We start from the raw sequence: 18473 nt of genomic DNA, 5'->3' as shown, positions 1-18473 counted from the left end.
ATTATTGGGAAAGGAGAGAGATGAGAGTTTTGATAGGATCCCATGATTTGGAACCTGCCTCAAGCAGCCACAGAGGGCCTGTTTTAAGAGTATGAAATAGCTGAAGAGAGCTGTTCGTAACACCTGAAAGTGCAGGGTGTAAATATCTTGGAACAAGTCATTATTTGATTACCACAATATTCCATTATTGGGGAAAATAACCATCACCTGCACTTGTATACAGCAAAGCAGAAGTCAATTTTGAATTTCTGTGAAAATTTCCATACAAAAGGAAGTGAACAAAAGAAGCAAAGTTGATTGCCACAAAATTTCAGTCATCACAAGCTCATTTGCTTAACAGAGCACAGTTTCAGAGATATTAAACTCAGAAATCAAGGCATTCCAAAGCAAGAGACACCATTAGCACTTCTGATGCCCCAACTCAGTTTCTCCTTACATCCAACAAATGTCCTCAAGATTATTCATGTGACATCCTCACTGAGAGGCCATTGTTTGAGAAATATAAGTAAACCAAATATTTCAACTAAATTTTTGCATCTTTTTCTCGAGAGAAAATTTTCACAACAGTTGGCTGCCTCATTTCTAACACCTATTTCTTTGACAACAAAAATCTTACTTAGATATTGGAAACTGATCAGCCATGTTATTTTCAAGATAGAAGGATGTATATCTATGTGCTCTTTATCCTCCTCTGAGAAACCAACAGATACCTTCGAAGAGCAAGCATCGAGATCCAAGTATACCTTGAAATTTTCTCCTTAATCATTAGCAGCAATGCAGAGCTCAGAACAGTCTTCAGAATCTGAGCCTGCAACCCCTTGAAGAAACCAGGAATGCCTTCCTTTCTCCATATAGCAAGTAAAGCATCTATAATTGTCTTGGGTGGTCCGGATGGGCCATCCTTATTGGAGACATCATGTGAATCAGAAGCCTGAATCATGACTTTACACCTGTTCACAAGTTCTCAGATCTCAGAGTTGCCACAGTGATTACCAACTTGCAACAAAAGAAAGTGAATGAAAACAATTGACTTCATGATATTACACCAAGCAAATTAACAAAAAGCAGGAAATATCAAATTAAGAAAGGATAACCAGCTTCTTATTAGCACAAATGAATTATAGGAATTAGGAAATAATATGGTTGACACGAGTCAGAAAATCTTTGGAAGATCTGGCTACCTGATTGCGGGATAAGTTAGGATAGTTGCCACACTCTTTGAAATGGCACCTAACACAAAAGCTGAGAAGGCTGAAAGAGCTTCTGGAGAAGATTTTGCAGTTGCTGGGGCAATCTTATTGCTTTGTCTCCTCTTCAAAAGTCTTCGTTTCAGCTGATCAAATACTGTGTACTGCAATGTTGTCAAGTCAAAAACAAATTAGTGGAGGTTCAGTCTTTTCCCTAAACTGCTGATTAAAATAGAAATATTCGGCATTTCCACCCATTTTTTTTTTAATTATATACCATGGATGGAAAATATTTTTACTAATTCTGAAATATCATTCTTATCATTCAACAGCAAAGAAAAAATTTAGCATATATGCTATAATTTCCACACAAATATAACTAAAAGGAACAGCTTATTAATGATGCACAAATAAAGGCCAAGACCACAAACTGTTGTATCAAAAAGATGGGCAATGAGATCATATGCTGATCATCTTTTCCACTGTAAATGTCAGGTTTCTTTCACTGTAAATTACAACTTACAAATAAAATCAGTAGCAATAGTTAATGCTGACAGTAACATGAGAACAGAAAAGATTAAACCTCTAAATTCAGACTACAATATCTTTATACATTTGTTCTTTTGTTTAAGAAGCTTCTAACGATTTTGCAGTGGCCTATAGTCAATTTTGAAGACCAATTGCTGAAATTTTCAAGTTTAGTTCAGCAAAACTAAGAAAATAATGAAATCAGAATTCCATAGTTATTTTATCAAACTATTTTCCAAGAACCAATCAATAGTGCATAGTCATGCATAATGCAGAACTTTTGTGAGTTATAATTCACAGTATGTATGCAGAAATTTCAAGAAAACGAAAAAAAATTCACCTATATAAATCCATTTAAGGTTCCAACTTAATGCATGATCAACCCAGCTATAGGACATGTTTAGTGGCAACAAGTCAAGGGGCTCTCTTAAAGGGGAGAGGTGAAAGATATGGAGCGTAGAGAGCAAATAAGATGAAACTAGGGTTGAAGAAGGTAAAGGGTGAAAAAAAAAAGACAGCAGGAAATCACTGGATAGAAAGATTAACTTGTTCAGGAAGGTTCATATGCAAACATCTTAAGGAGAATAAACCAGCCTTGGCTTGAAAGTCATCAAATTTAACACAACAAATCTACAAAGGAGAAAAGATGGAGAAAATCTGGTAATACTCAAAATTTAAAGGCATGATGGGAGAAAATAGAGGACAACTTGTGCCCCGAAAACTGAAGTCCAGAGTTATTCAGAGGGGAGCAGGGCAATGCAGAGCAGGATTTATTTAATGGACCACGGTCAAAGAAAAAAGAGAGGAGGGAATAGAGAAACAAAGAGTTGAAAAGAAGGGAGAGAGGGAGAGTGTGTGTGTGTGTGGATTTCTAACTTGGGATCCCTTTTTTGCAAGCCCCCGTGCATGCACACACACAGTTCGTCTGCGTAAAAACACTGGCATACTAAAATTCTGCACATGCGGTACACAGCGAACCACCACACAAAGGCCTCTAAAGCCTAGAATCTTCAAAGTTTGGAGTTGAAACTTTGGAAACTACCTAATCGATTACCCAAAGTTTATGACTCCATGTGACTTGCATGAAGGAGAAAAAGAAAGGGAGGAAAAACTTATGAGTCCAACACACTGCATTCTGGATTGTAGGCCTCCCAATATTTGATACATATGTGCATAGGTACATACATATACATACAATATATATACATTGAACCTAAGGTCCGTCAAACTGATACCGAGACCCATACCGGTCGGCGGACAGGTCCATACGGTACCGGTACCGTACCGACACACGGTATGCTTGGGTATGCTGGTTCCGTACTGGCACGCCCAATTTTTTTTTATGGAGCTTTTCAAGTTGATTTAAGTGATAATCAATCTTTTTGAACTTTTTCAATGATTATAAGTTTAATTTAATTTTTTTTTGATATTTTTTTTATATTTTTTGATGTTTCTATGATTCTGGTTTAACCTAAATGATGCATCTTATTGTTTGAAAATGATACAAATCATAAAATGATTAGTGAGATATTGCATGCTATAAAAAGCAATATAAAGTATCCTCAAATCAAGTAGTGAGGTAAAAAATATAAAATAATACAATAAATTACATATATTTAAAATACAATATACATATCGATATCTAAAATCTCATCGAGTGACGATGCCTTCCGTAGATATCCGGACCATTAGTATAGTCAGAAGGCACATCAGCCCACCTCTCTAACTAAACTGTGTTGTAGTCTTGTTTGTTCGTCCTATAAGAAACGTGCTCCGAATTATAAACACTCTCAGATCTTTCGTTGAAGCTCTGGCTCTGAGAGGTGTCCTCTGGCTGATAAAATAGCTGTGAAGAGGCCCATCCGAATAAGCTAGCAGTAAAATCCGACCAGTAAGATGCTCCAGACTATGTAGGATAGTAGCTCTGACCATTCAGACGCCTCTTCTAACTTCCTAGAGTGATAGTGTTGAGTGATTGTTGATCCCCTATTTGATTTTGATGAGCCCAAAACACTTGAGCATATTTCATATTGCAATAATGAAGTCAACTGAGTGTTTCAGGTAAAATACTTTAAAATTTGAAAGAGTACCTCAGAAAATGGTTCAAGGATTTTAAGATGAGTTTTACTCATGTTTGGAACCATTAAAAGTATTTGCCTTGCACTCGAGTCGACTTCCAGAATTCTCGAGTCGACTCTGGCACATGGTTACTGTCTGGCACTTCCTCGAGCCAACTCCCAGATGAGGCGAGTCGACTCTTACAGTAAAGACAGAGTAGTTTTTTCAAGTACAGAGCAAAAGTCGACTCCAACAATTCCCGAGTCGACTCTTACAGAAAAGACAGAGAGCTGATTTTCAAGACGCAGAGCGCGAGTCAACTCCAACTGTTCCCAAGTCAACTCTTACAGGAAAGTCAGATAGCAAGTTTTCAAGGTACAGTGCTCGAGTCGACTCCAACTGTTCACGGCCGACTCTTACAGAGAAAAACAAAGAACGAGTTTTCAAGCTACAGTGCGCGAGTCGACTTCCAGAAGTTTCAAGCCGTCTTCCGCAAATTGAAGCCGCAAAGTAATTTCTTCGGCACAGTGGCCAAGTCGACTCGAACTGTTCACGAGTCGACTCTTACAGGAAATGGCCGAGAGCATTTTTGCACAGACCAGAACGCAAGCTGACTCCAGAATTACTCGAGCCATCTCCTAAAAAAGTGCTGGTAGTTCACATTTGAAGATGTCGTGGGCGAGTCGACTCCCGATTCCTTCGAGCCGACTCTTACAGGATCGACAGAGAGCCTATTTATAAGAGCCCGAATTCGAGTCGACTCCAGATTTTCACGAGGCGTCTCCTGATTCAGCCAAGCCGACTCCAAGACGGGCAAGTCGACTCCGATCCCAACGGATACTTTGTCAGAACACACAAATTTGTCAGAACGGTTCTTTTCTCCTCTCTAACGGCTAGTTTTCGAGGAGATAAGTTATAAAAAATGGTTCTAAGTATTAACAACAAGAAGAGAGAGATTTCATAGAGAGCATTCAAGTGAATCAATCACCAAAGAAGAGTTAGAGCCCTTCAAAGCGAAAAAGAGGAGTTATTGCATTCCAAGTGATTTCAGAGCACTCCTCACATTAAAAGCTCATTGAAGGGATCCTCAAATACCAGCACATTCAAGAGAGAATCCAGTAAAGGAGAAGCAAAGCCTTGCATCAGCAAATTCTGTTTGAAAGCTTCTTCCTTTACATTTTGTTTATATTGCTATATCTGCTTATTTAGAAGCTTGTAATTTTTAAACTCTATTTCTCTGATATTTGTTACTTGATTCAATCAGAGGATTAAATCAAGGGGTTAAGGGTTGTTTGTCAGCCCGAAAAAACAAATGGAACGGTTTTAGTCAGTGAGCCAGGAAAAACCGACCAGGTTTGTTATGATCCTGTGAAAATAACAAGTTGGATAGTGAGCTTGTAAAACAACCGGACTTTAATCTTAAGATTATAGTGAACTCCCAAGGAAAGCTTGGAGAGTGGACATAGGAGCAAGGGTTGATTCCGAACCATGATAAAAACCTTGTGTTTGCGTTGTGGTTTATCTTGCTTTACCTCTCTACTGCTTTCTTGTAGATTACTTAATAACATTTGCTTAAAATCAAGAAAACTTTCATAATCCTCAATAGATAAATTTAAAGAATCTAATTTTAATTAGAACCCAATTCATCCCTCCCTTTTGGGTTGTCTTCTGGGCAATAGATAGGAAGGTGGCTCTACCGTTCGATGGTCCACCTCCGCCTTCTTCTTAGAAACCCTCTCTTTCGCTGCTCTAAAATCAGCGAAGTGCTTCTTCATCAGCTGCCGAATCTCCTATAGGCATTTTCGACATATAGATACATCGGGGTAACTACCAGCTAAGTGTTGCTTCAACCTGGTTATCCCTCCTTTCTTGAACTCTGTGTTGTACCAGTTGCACTTCTAATGGTGCCGACCCGAGAGCATTTGCCCTTTATCCCAACAATTGTCACACTATAGCTTCTTTTTTCTTGATGGCTCTATTTCCGTAGATTTATCAACTACATCAGTTTATTAATTATTTAAAAATAGCAAAATTTTATTACGATTTTACATCAAAAAATATCTGATTATCTAATACATAATACTAATTTTTCATATTTTTTATTTATTTATATATTTTTAATCATTTTTAAATTTAAAACTATGTTTAAATATCATAAATTCAGAAAAATATGTTTTCTACTTCAAAATTACCTCTGAATTATGTAATACATACTACTAATTTTTTATAATTTTGGTATTATTTATCTATTTTTAATTATTTTTCCAATTTAAAAATAATTTTTTAAATATTAATATTTAAAAAATTAATTTCAGCTTAGATCCATGTAGCCACTAACAATGGATGCTACATATATTTTTCTAGACCTGTGGGCATGCATCAATAGCTACATATTTCTCAATTTGTTTCAAATTTAGACCTAAGTCATTGTGCGCATGATCGCATCAAAAGTTAAATAAATAGACCCCAAATTTTGCTGGAGAGTAGCTTGCATACCCCTAAATATGCTTCTGATTTTATATTTTTTAAAAAAATAATTTTTTTATGTATATTTTCTATTATTTGATCTAAATATATATTTTAATTTTTAAAAAAATGATACATAATCCAAAAAATAAAAATCTTTATGTCATCGTATAGATCATCCATAAATCTATAACATAAAATAAAATCAAGCCCAAATCAAAAAATTTGGAATGATCTCCTCCTATTTTGCAAATTTCGAGCTATTTTTTTAAGACCAAAAAAAAATGGAGATATGAGATAGGAGAGAAGAAGCACACCTTATCTAGGCTTGGATATTTCTTCAATTGCGCTGAATCGGTGTGATTTTCGCCGTAAGAGGATGAGGGAAAGCCGGAGAGCTAAGAAACACAATAAGGATGTTGAGAAGGCCTTCTTGGGCCTTCCCAACATGCTTTTATCACCAAACAAAGGAAAGGGGAGGGGGCCCGGTTCCAGCTGGTTCGGGCCTTCTCTGGCCAATTTCGGTCAGTTCAAAACCAATTCTAGCCGGTTTGGAGCCGGAACCGACTCCAATAAGCAAACCGATCCGATTTTCCACCGGATCCTCAATACGGGCCAAACTAGGCGGTTCGGTCCGATTCGGCCTTCCTTGATTGAACCTTTAATTAGAGACTTAGTTCTTCCAAAATCAATGATGAGCCATACAAATCAAAAATCCACACTATCGATTTTGATTTACACCTCGAAAAATGCTCAGAAGTTTAAAGATTACATCTTTTTACGATATCTAATCTATGCATCAAGTGGGTGAAAAAATAGACAATGTATTATGCTAGTGTACTAAAATACATCATAGGGCATTGAAATCGAAAATCCACTTTGTTAATCATGATTGACTGCCATGTATCTTGAAACATGTACATATTGAAAATCAATAGATTCCAATGCTCATGTTATAGCACAACATCATATCGTGTCATTAAAACAGCCTATTTTTGCACCCACTTGATCACAAATGTTCAGTGCAGCATCTGAAAGCTCGTATACATGTTTAAGATAAAAAAGAATTTCAACATAACACATTTGAAAGTCATATTACTGGTTTCATTCAATAGCAGAGATCAGACACCAGCTTAACTTGCAACATGACCAAGTTATTTGCAAGACTTTACAAAGAATTGAGAGATGAAATAAGGAGATTTTCTTAATTTGTTACTTTGACTTCAAAAATAAATGCAATTTCTCATTAGACCATATCTCCTCTTTTGTCCAAAGCTCAAAAGAAGTCAAAAGGACCCTTGAAGCATTGTTTTATATAAGCTTAAAGTGTGCGCCGAACGATTTTTTTCCCTATTGACCGATCAATCAAGTTTCAATGCAAACCTCTCTCTTGCATCAAGTTCTATTGGCCATAACTTAATACTTACTAACAATGAGTCGACAGCGATTGAAAAGTGCTGTAAAACATATTCATAACACTGGATCATAATTAATGCATAAAGTCAGCACCATTGTAATAAGACGAAATTCTTGTTGAGAATTAAATGTTAAAGTATTATTATTATATATTTACAGATCAATAACAGATGATTATTTAGTGATCTAGACATTAGAATATAAATATAAAAAATGAATAATTGTAACTTCTCTCACTGCTAACTCCTAGGTAAGTGTGCTGGCAATCTAATTTTCCTATTATGCATTATGCAGTCATATCCTACTAATCTAGGAAAAAACATATTAGTTAGTAGCCGGCTGACATTGTGACCAAATTACATGAACACACAATAGCACATGGATGGAAATACGGCATCGTTTTAAGGGAATGACCTTGTTTAGCTAACAGGGCATGTTTTTATTTATCCAACGTTCCAAACACTATGAGTGCTTCAGGCTGACAAGACAATTGTCAAAAGGAGCCAAATATGCAGTTTGTAAAAAGTGTGTATTTTGAGTACTAAAATTCTCTAATAGATTAGAGAGGATTTTCAACCAAAAAAGATATAAAAAAATTGCAACACCATAGTTCGCCCTGGTATGAAGCATCAGCTGAAAAGCTGAAACCACTCATGAAATGATTATATTTTCGTTGGAAACCAATCTAAAATGGGAGTTGGTTGTAAAGTTCCAGATGGAACCAGCTTATACGGCTAAACTTGCTACATATATGGGTGATCTGTGCAATGCCTTTGTCTCATGTCTTCATTTCCTCAAATTCCAAGAAGCTCATCCTCAAAAGTGAACTTAGATTTTGGAAGTTTCAAGATCTGGGAGCATTGCTATTTTGGTTTAAGAAAACTAGAAGAAACTTTTTTTGATATATTACAGACTACCCTATGGCTTACATGATGACTGTTTTGTTCTACATCATCATTGACTAATAAATGATACTTTACATGCAAATGATGTGAAACACGTTTTTTGATGTATTAGCAAATTATAATTGTTTGATGTTTCCAGCATGAAACCATTAAAACACCCTATAATCACAAAGAATACAACAAATTTTAAAACAATTCCTGATTTATGTACCTGACTTGTTTTATTCTGGTCCATTTTCCTGAATTTCCATATGTTTAACAGTTTTAGATTTAGCATTAGTTTTTTGGATGAAAGTGCTGAAACTAGAGCAGACCTACTGAAAACGATACTCACAATTTAACATTGCCATGACCAAGACTGGAACTGATTTTTCAGAAGATTGTGATTTCATAAATTGTGCACCACATGAAGTTATAAGCCTTAATTGTCTGCCTCAAAGAAATTTCTCATGATTCATTTAAGAGATGAAAGCCAATGAAGTAACTTGTATTGCATGCAATTGTCATATGATATTTATTTGGAAGATTCAATCTATGCATCCACTCTACACCATTAACTAATTAAATCTGTTTGCCCGTTGGGAACTTGGCAAAAGAAATAAAATTAAAAGAAAGTAGAGAATCCCTAGTCTGATAGATTTTTATCCTATTGTCTTTTATTCTTTTCTTCACACAGATTCCATCCTCAGAGCGCTATTCAGCAACTTAAGATTTCATTTCCAAATCACTGAAACTGATTATTCAAGAACCTTCCCCCCAAATAATCTCATAAAAGAACTTACTAATTTAAGAACTAGAGAACTATCAAATTACTGCACAACTAATCTACATCTGATTATTGGACCACAGCATGCATTCAGAGTTCTTGTTACTTGATTGGTAGGTAAAAAATAACATTATTTTAATAAGAATTGCATATACATAAGAGAAGTTACATGACTACTGGACAATCTAGATTTATGTTCGCAATTTCGTACACTATTCCCATATGATCTCAGCACTAAAAAGTTTCATCATGGTACCTGAATAGCAGGATTCGAAGTCAACAGAAGAGATACTCCCAGGCCATCATATGCATCACTCCATGAACCCTCTGAAAGAGTTTTAAACAATCCCTTGGATTTACCAAAAGCACTCGTTTGCATTCTAGAAGATGCTGTATCTAATGGCTGAACAAAGATAAAAATTAACAAAAGTAAAAAGCAACATGAATTATACTCAAAATTCTCAATATAATTGCCACAATGCCAAAAAGCAGGAATTTATTAAAAATTGATGTCGAATTTCGTGTGTAATTATTGACTACCTGTGTTATGATAACAGTGCAAACACCGGCAGCAGCAGCCACAACCAAGTTGGGTTTTGTTCCCACAGATTTGGCTCCACTCCTTTCCAAATACAAACGTCTGAAATAGCTATAGCCATAAAAATAAACAAACTGAGATATGAAAGATTGCAAATTCTTGGTCCCAAGTCCTTGGTACAGGGAAAGAACTCGGCGCGTAGAAATTGCTTCCCACAAGACATCTGAAAGGTTCCTAGAAGAAACAATTCAAAAGAAATTAGATAAATAAGTTATGCTATATAGAAAATGGTCGGCTGGAATAGTAATATACACCAAATCCTGGAAGAGAAACAAAATTAGATAAGAACTAACTAATAACTTCAACTTCTGCTCTATTCAGACTAGTTACTTTGTGCCATGATAACTTAAGCATTTTAAGTTAACTTAAGCATTTTAAGTTAATTAAGCATAGCTATTTCATTCTCAGATGTTTATAGGCGCTTTAATAAGCTGTACTCCAGGAAGTGAGCCTTAAGATTCATCAAGGAATTCATGAGCCAATTTCTTGAACCAAAAGCAATCATTGATAGAGGGTTGAGGGTAAACAGCTAAATGTTTACCAATATGTATTATCCAAATTTCATTCGCGCATGTGGTCCCCCAATAAAATATTAAATTGAGACAACATCTAGAGAAACATATATTATATTAATATATGCCTTTAAGTATGCATGTCTAAAATCCGTCCTTTGACCTGATAAGCTTTCTAATTACCAAGTGTTATGATAATTATTTTGTGTTATTTGCTATACAGTGCCCATTAAGATTCATCAAGGGTGGCTAAAAATTTACAATCCTGTAATTACCAGATTATGGATGCTTAGCAACAAAACCTCATTTAAGAATAAAATTTAGTTTTAGAAAACTAATGTAATTGCAAAAGTTTTTCTAAGGATTCCAATGGAAAGCTTAAGGTTTCAACAGGAATACTGCTTGATCCCAAGGGCCATGTTGAGCACCATCATTGTGGAAAGTCTCATTCATAAAACTGGCAGATTCAGGAACTCATAGAGATGCAATCCATACCATCAAGTATGATTCAGGAAGATTATCTGATTCATCAGTTTTTAACCATAGAGAAAAAGATACCACTAAAAAAAGGAACAAAGGTAAGCAGGGATGCTAATTGCTCCCCTGTTTCTTTCCTTTAGTCTAAACCTGACCTAGTTCCATATGCTGGCCTGCCTCCATATATGCCCTAAAAGCCAAAAATAAATTCACAAACCTTGTCTTTTTTTGGGTAATGAATAAACCTTGTTATTTGAGTCCTAAAGGATTCTAACTGTAAAAAAGAAAAAAGATAGTGACTGTAACCAGTTAAACCTTATCTATTCTTGTCATAGCCAAAACCACAAGGATTACTTTTAAAAAGGCAAAAAACCTAAGAGGGTTTATTTAAGTTTAAAAACTACGGATTCCATTTTTTAGCAATATTTTGTTGTTAGAGAAAATTAATTTGAACTTTTTGGGACACGTATTTGTTCAGATAATGGCCCATTCCATGCAACCTGCATAAGAACTAAGGGACTATACACCTAGCTCATTCACTCCAGGATACCGACGTAACCATAAATCTGGCCCATATTGATGGCTAAACCATTTGTTGGTTTCCTTGGCAAGAACATGAGCTGATTTTCTCTTTCCAGATCCTTCAACTCTCTTGCTTGGAACCGAACATGGTTCCTTGAAAGACAACCTGGGCCAAATTATATTGCTGTAGCACCAAATATATAGGAAAAAAAATTGAAAACAGCCTTCTCAAGCATCAAGAAATAATCCTTACCCTTCCTCACCTATACTCAGAATACATAATTTACATTCAAGAATTTCAGTTTGCAGTAGAATAATCAGCAAACAAATGATTTTACAGACATGGATCTCATATAGGTGCAGCCAGAAATTAGAAAAGAACCAGCTGCACCCAAGCTAAATTAAACATTAATCCAACCTCTTATCTCGATTTAAGTTTATTTTATATGTTTATTAGGTGCCCCCTCATTTTGCATTGTTTTCTTACAGCGAGTGCTTATTGGAATAATAAAGGATACCCATATGCATTACTTTGGGCTACCAAATCTGAGCAGGAAAATGATTGTTGGAAAGGTTTAATTAGCGCCGAAATTTAAAGGAAACCAATAATAACTGGGAAGCACAGATTAGCAAGGCATCGACTGGGTCTTGATAGACCGTCTGAAGTTAAAGTGTCTATGGTTGTTCCGCCTTGACTAAAATGAAACAGAATGGCAGTCAAAGGCACTAACGACAAGGAAAACTTCCTTTTGAGTCGTTTTGCGATTCATACAAGTGATTCTCTACATAATACGAAAATAGTAGTCAAATACCGTTTTCCTTGAACTAGTAAGAACATACTTGCATGTGCATGTAGAAACAGTCTTCTATAGTTGAAGTCATTCTGAGTAAATCAAATACCTTAAACCAGTTGGGGTGGCAGACAAAGTTCCAGCAGTGGAAGCTATTTCATGAGCAAAGAAGATACTAGTACCAAATGTCTTTTCTTGGCCACACTACAAAGAGGGTTTAGAGCTTAATGGTTTTCCTGCATGTGCTGAACAAAATAAGTACATTAAGCTATAGAAAGATACATATTGAATTAAGCATTTACCGAATACTTGGATCGTTGAAAGGAAAGAACTATCAAGGAGCTCATAGAAATTAAAATCCTAAACCAATCAAATTAGCATATCCAAATTTAAAGACAAATTGACCATTAGGGGAAATTTTAGGAGCTGATTAGGTGCACATATCAGTTGTTTAGGGCAATAACTATAAGCAGGGGACTGAATGGATTGTTCTGGGCATTCATATATAGGTACGAGAATGGCTATTAGAAGCTTTTAATGAGGACCGTAACCAAGGAAACAATTTGCAATCAGCCATCCCAGAGTAGGGATTAGGGAAGTATTAACTGGTTCAATAGTTACGATGGTTCCTATTGAGTCTTAATAGGAGATAAAAAGAGGGCCAATTGGTTAATAAACTATAGGACATTAGGCAGCGGTCTAGGACAGCTTTGTTTTTCATAATTATGAATCATAATTAGGGTTGGAAAGGTAGTTAATTGAGGCTCTCTGAAAAGCATTAAAAGTTGGGTGTCCTGCACAACTATTTTGGACTTTTGGACAGGGATATATTGAGTGAAATAAACAAGCTTTTATCTCTCTCAAGCATGCTCTTATTATTCATATAGAGTATCCTTCACTTATCCCTCTATCTTCTAGCATTTTTTTATTATTTTTTTGATAGATTGTTGCTATTCCACAACAGTTACTTATCTGAACTACATATCTGATTTCTAAGATGAAGTTGTCATGCTTTTTATCATACAAGAGAAAATGAGCAATTTAACTCAGAATCTGCTTCTAATTATTCTCAATTTTGCCTCCAAACATCTAGAAATTACCCCAGATATACCGAGCTTATATTTCTACTTTGCATTAAGATCATGTTCAAGCCTTTTGCAGCTGCTTGTCCGGTAACATGATAAGCATGTTCTCTCTCTCCATTTTGCCTATTGTCATGCAACCTTTTCCCTTCATTCCACCGTGGCTCACAGTCTGAATTTCCTTGAGCCAATATCATCAACCCCTGAACTCCAAGAAAAGTTCAACTCCATCAAAGAGATTCCTATGGGTACATTATTAATCTTGCGAAGGAATTCTTATTTTGTTTCATTGTGAATTCATGTCTCCTCCATGGCATGACTGCTAACATCGCATCAGTCCTGAAGTTTGAAATAATTACCGACAATAAAAAAAGCGAAGCAAAGCTCTAAGGCTTCACTTTTTGTCCTTAAAAATCTTCTCGAGCAAGGTGGTAAAGTTCATTAAGTTGGACCTCCTTAAGGACCATCTTTTGGGGGTAAGTCCACCATCTTTTGGAGGTAAGTCCCAGGAATTTATGTTAGCTACACATTCTTTATCTATGAAGAAATTGCATGATTGCCTCTGAAATTGAACTTCCGGCTAAAAAACTTTGTTTCAGATCTTCATCTGGAGTCTATTACCCCAGTTAACTAGCCACATGAGGAATCTTTTGATGTGCAAACCTTCATCAGCCACCACTATGTTAGCTTCCTATTTTTCCTCCAAGCTATCATGTCCATAAGTAATTCTATCTTTTCAACATAGCAAGTTGAACCCATACTTAAGCAACTTAAATGAAGAGTTAAGACCATTATCTACTATAAAGGAAGATGTGTTCAAGGTCTGTAACGATCAGTAAACTGCATTTTTGATCCTATATGGATTGACTGATACTGGAATATCGCATGATACCATAAGCATCGTCGGATTAAAATTAAAGAACATGAAGGTTCACTAAATACAGAAAAGAAAGGGTATATATGTACGATGACACATAAAATTTGATAAGTATTTCATGTCACTTTACCAATAATTTTTTTAAGGCAAACATAGTGATTAGTTCTATAGAAAGAAAGACCTTACAATATCCACTACAAAACACACACACACACACAAAAATAAAATAAAAAAAGACTGCACAAAAAAGCCTGAAATACATGAAAGATTGTGACTGCATCAGGACGCATCATATGACACTGTGTACTAGTCTTTTGAAACATCAGTGCCCCACTAGAAAGTCATTTCCATCTGAATCATCCAATCAAAGCTATCTTCATTCCCAAAACCTTAATGATTCTTTTCAAGTCAATCAAACAATTTAAATGTTTCCTCCAGGGAACATCCAAAATCCCAATGGATGCTTAGGTCTTTAAATAAAATGGAACCTTAACCATCAAGCCCTGCATCAATTACAAATGGTCAGCTTTAAGTCTGCATTTTCTGATCATTCCTCCCAGGGGCAGCTCTTGCAATTTTTCTTCAAATTATTTCTTGCAACTTTCATCCATGTAAAGTTCAGGTCTTCCCCTCTTCTTTCTAGACCCTTCCAATCTAAATAAAACAATTTTTTCCCTAGCAAAAGAACACCTCACCAGCGAAGAATTAGTCCCGCAATCTGGAACCCTTCTCCAAAGAAGGCTGGATTTCAGAGTCCTGTGATGTGTATCTGGGATTTCAAATTCGAAACAAGACATTTCGAAGGACTCCTCATCTCTTCCAATCGTACTAATTATCCTCATCTCTTCCAATCGTACTATAATTAGACTCCAAATCTTGCTGAGATTTAGACCATAGAGTCATAGACTGTCCACAGTAGCATCAAGCAGCCACATATTTAGACACCAGATTGAGCTCTTTTTCACGCCACCATGTAGGCAACGTACACTTCCTTCGTGTTGGACAAGATCCCATACTTGCCAATAAATCAAGAATATTCATAAATATAATCGATTACATCTCAGAACAAAAGAAGAAAGCATCAAGATACCACTCTAAACTACAAAGTTTAAATAAAAACATAAATCCATCCAAGAACACAAAGGAATTCTCCAAATCTCCAAAAGAGACAACTAATCTAAACAAACTAACAGATTCAAAACCCAGCTCTAAATTCATAACGGATCAAAAGAATAAATATATGATGAATCAATTTTTTGATCTGGCGTCTGAAGATCAAATTCCACAACTCAAAACTGCACTGAAAGTCATATAATAAAAAAAAAAAAAATCGAATCAAAAGAAGATAGAGAGGGAAAGGAAAAAGGAGGTAAACCTGTACTTCTGCTGGCCGTGGGATCGGACTTCGGCCTGGTATCTGGTCTTGCAGGTGTCGAGGGGGTACAGCACGGTGCTGCTGACCAGCGCCCCCACCGCCCCGGACGTCGCCTCCGTCAGCGACTCCCAATCCACGCCCGCCATCCACCAAACCCCGAGATCACTTCGTTCTCCTTCTCTATTACGAGTATTTAATAGGAGGAGCCTTCGCCTTGGCTTCTTCCCCTCTTCTCTTCTCTTCCCAACGAACACGGCCAAAGTCACTTAAAACTGATTCGAGACCAAATGGACTTCTGTACTCTGGAAGGAAGGACACGTCGTAGAGGAGGAGCGTAAGAATGTGACGTGGGAAGGAAAAGCGAAGCGGATCTCGTTCTCTTTTCTATAATTCAGTTGACGACGTTTAGGTCGAAGGCGGGGAGCGGCGCGGAGGAACGGAACGGCGTTTGGTCATCGTGTGGCGGCCCGTTGCCCCTAACTCGTCCCGAGAAGCGCAGGAAGACCGATGAGTGGAAGGGTGGGCCGGATGTAGGGGATGCAAATGGTCAGGCCGGCTCGTAGTCCAACCGTCCCGACTCATTTTGGAGGATCCATGGGATCGGGTCAGATCCTAAAATTGGACCCATTTCATTTTTCAGGTTGGATTTGGGTTTGCTGAATTCAGATCCGATCCGACCTAATATGATCCAATTGAAATTAGATAATTTTAGGTTTTCTATCATACGACCCAATCCGACCTGATCCAAATCTGTAAAATTATTTAGACCCACGGGCTGGGTTGCAGCCCGCAAGAGTGCAAACACAAGTTTTGAAGTCATGGATGGGCTGACCCAAATCGGACCCGACCCAGATTCGAACCGGACTCAATTTTTTATGATTGGGTTCAGGTTATACATGAACCCGACCCAACCCAAATGACCATTTGGATCAAAAATTATAGTGGTAGACCTGATCGGACCCGATCTTATCGGGTCGGATCTGGGTCCAAAATTAGAATCTAAATAAGAAATTGGATTGGATCGGAGTCACTTATGATCCGACACGATCTGACCCGTTTGCACCCCTAGATGCAAGTAGCCTAGCCCATGGGCCATTTCTTTCTGCATCTTTATAGTTATAGATAAACATGCCATATATGCATTGCATGCGATATACGCTGCGATCCTGGAGTCTCCTCTTGCAGTCACATCTTGGCTTGCATGCAAACTTGCGGCTGCATGATTCATGACAAGAGTTGGATGATCCGGCACACGAACCATATGGTGTGCATCACATGGTACCTGCATTCGCGAGTACTAGTTGATGACTTGGGATTACTTCGATGTTCTGATTGGTATGTCAAAATACAAACGATAGAGAACTACAAGATAACTTGCCAAGTAGTAACTTAGAAGTTCTATTTTCTTCGCTTGTTATTTGTATTTTTAATTTTTAATTTCTTCATACTTCTTTTATGGTTAAGTTCATATATGATACACTTGTAATACCTAGCTCATTTGGGCCTAGTAACGAAATGGATCCGATCTATCTAAGTAAGCGCAAGATGACCCAAAACAAAAATAAAGAAAAAAAAGATTTTTAGCTCCACACGCGCTTTGCAAGCGCTGGGGGTGGGAAGCGGACTCCCATCGGGAGTTGCCTTCTTCCTCGACCCTAAATCAACCAAACCGAGGCATCCCCTGCTTCACTTTGTTTTTTTTTTTTCGCTTTTCTTTTTCCGGTCACCATCGTCAACCATTTCCTCTGCTTGACCGCAATCGGACCTCCAGTTGTGCCACCACCCCTTCCCTTTCTCCTCTTCCTTTGCTTTAGATAAGGGGCATGAGCATCCTCCCCTACTAGACCAAAGAGGAAGAAGAAAAGCAAAAAAGATGAAGTAAGAAGAAAAAGAAAGGGAAAAAATATTTCACTCTCTTCTCTCTTTCTATCTACTCTTCATGACCTGTAGGCCCCATCAATAGAACCCCTTTGCAGGACAGGTTGACCACCATAAGTGTCTTGGCCCATGGCCGTTGAGCAGCGTACCAACCTCCATCTTGGTCCTCATCCAACATTATTAAATTTCGTTTCAACCATCCCGATGGAGAAATTTGTGTGCCCTAGTCCAACCATATCAAATGAAATTACCGCGATCGGATCGACTGAGATCCTGGGCACTTCTGCTTGACCAGGCCTACAAGGATACTGGGACTTAGAATTTTTATTCTTAAATTAACCATAGCTAATTTCTGATTAAAAAATAATTTTTAAATATTAGGCTTTAGAAGAGATTTTTAGGGATAGACTTGTACTGACAAAGTATTATAACTCTGTTTCTAAATATATCAGGAAACTATAAAATATTTTCTACATCATACTATTCATAATTTATAAACTTAATGCATGGTGTTTATTATTGAATATATTTTTTTCTAGAATATCACATGATTTGTGATCTAATGCATTAATTTCAATATAGATTTTGCCCGATTGATTTCGATACTGTATGATTTTAAGTATTTCATGAATTGGAATATGAAACATGTTTTTGAGAAAAAAAAGTTTTGATTTGAGATGGATTTAGACTCGCAACCCAACTATGTTTTGACACCCCGTTAATGGGGATTGTGCACTAATACATTAATACCCTGCCAGTGAAGGTTGTGTGCAGATACATCAATACCCTGGAGGTTATGCACTAGTACATCGATATCCTACTTGAGAGTTATGTGTCGATACATTGACACCCTACCGGTAGGGTTATATGTTGGCATATTGATAGCCTATCAGTGGGGGTTACATGTTCCTGTCAATAGGGGTTATGCGTTAGTACATTAATACCCTACTAATGTGGTTTATACATTGACACTTTGACTATTTCTGAGCTCATAATTTGGCCCAGTCATAGAGTATAAGTATGGTTATAGTTCGT

At 36.9% G+C, this 18473-nt stretch overlaps 1 protein-coding gene across 1 annotated transcript; it reads right to left on the bottom strand.

Annotated features, from left to right (window-relative positions):
- Nucleotides 1–275: 275 nt before the first annotated feature.
- On the bottom strand, nucleotides 276–15898 carry LOC103723613 (peroxisomal adenine nucleotide carrier 1-like). The gene is made up of 5 exons (XM_008814575.4): nucleotides 15561–15898; nucleotides 9867–10098; nucleotides 9583–9729; nucleotides 1182–1351; nucleotides 276–950 (listed from the first exon to the last, which is right to left on the bottom strand). The coding sequence occupies exons 1-5, from the start codon at nucleotides 15704–15706 to the stop codon at nucleotides 671–673; spliced, it is 975 nt and encodes a 324-aa protein (XP_008812797.1). The 5' UTR covers nucleotides 15707–15898; the 3' UTR covers nucleotides 276–670.
- Between the last annotated feature and the right edge of the window lie 2575 nt (nucleotides 15899–18473).

This window comes from Phoenix dactylifera, chromosome 13, assembly GCF_009389715.1.
Source record: "Phoenix dactylifera cultivar Barhee BC4 chromosome 13, palm_55x_up_171113_PBpolish2nd_filt_p, whole genome shotgun sequence".
In the NCBI taxonomy this organism is placed as follows: Eukaryota; Viridiplantae; Streptophyta; class Magnoliopsida; order Arecales; family Arecaceae; genus Phoenix; species Phoenix dactylifera.
This window is presented reverse-complemented; position numbering and strand designations above follow the sequence as displayed.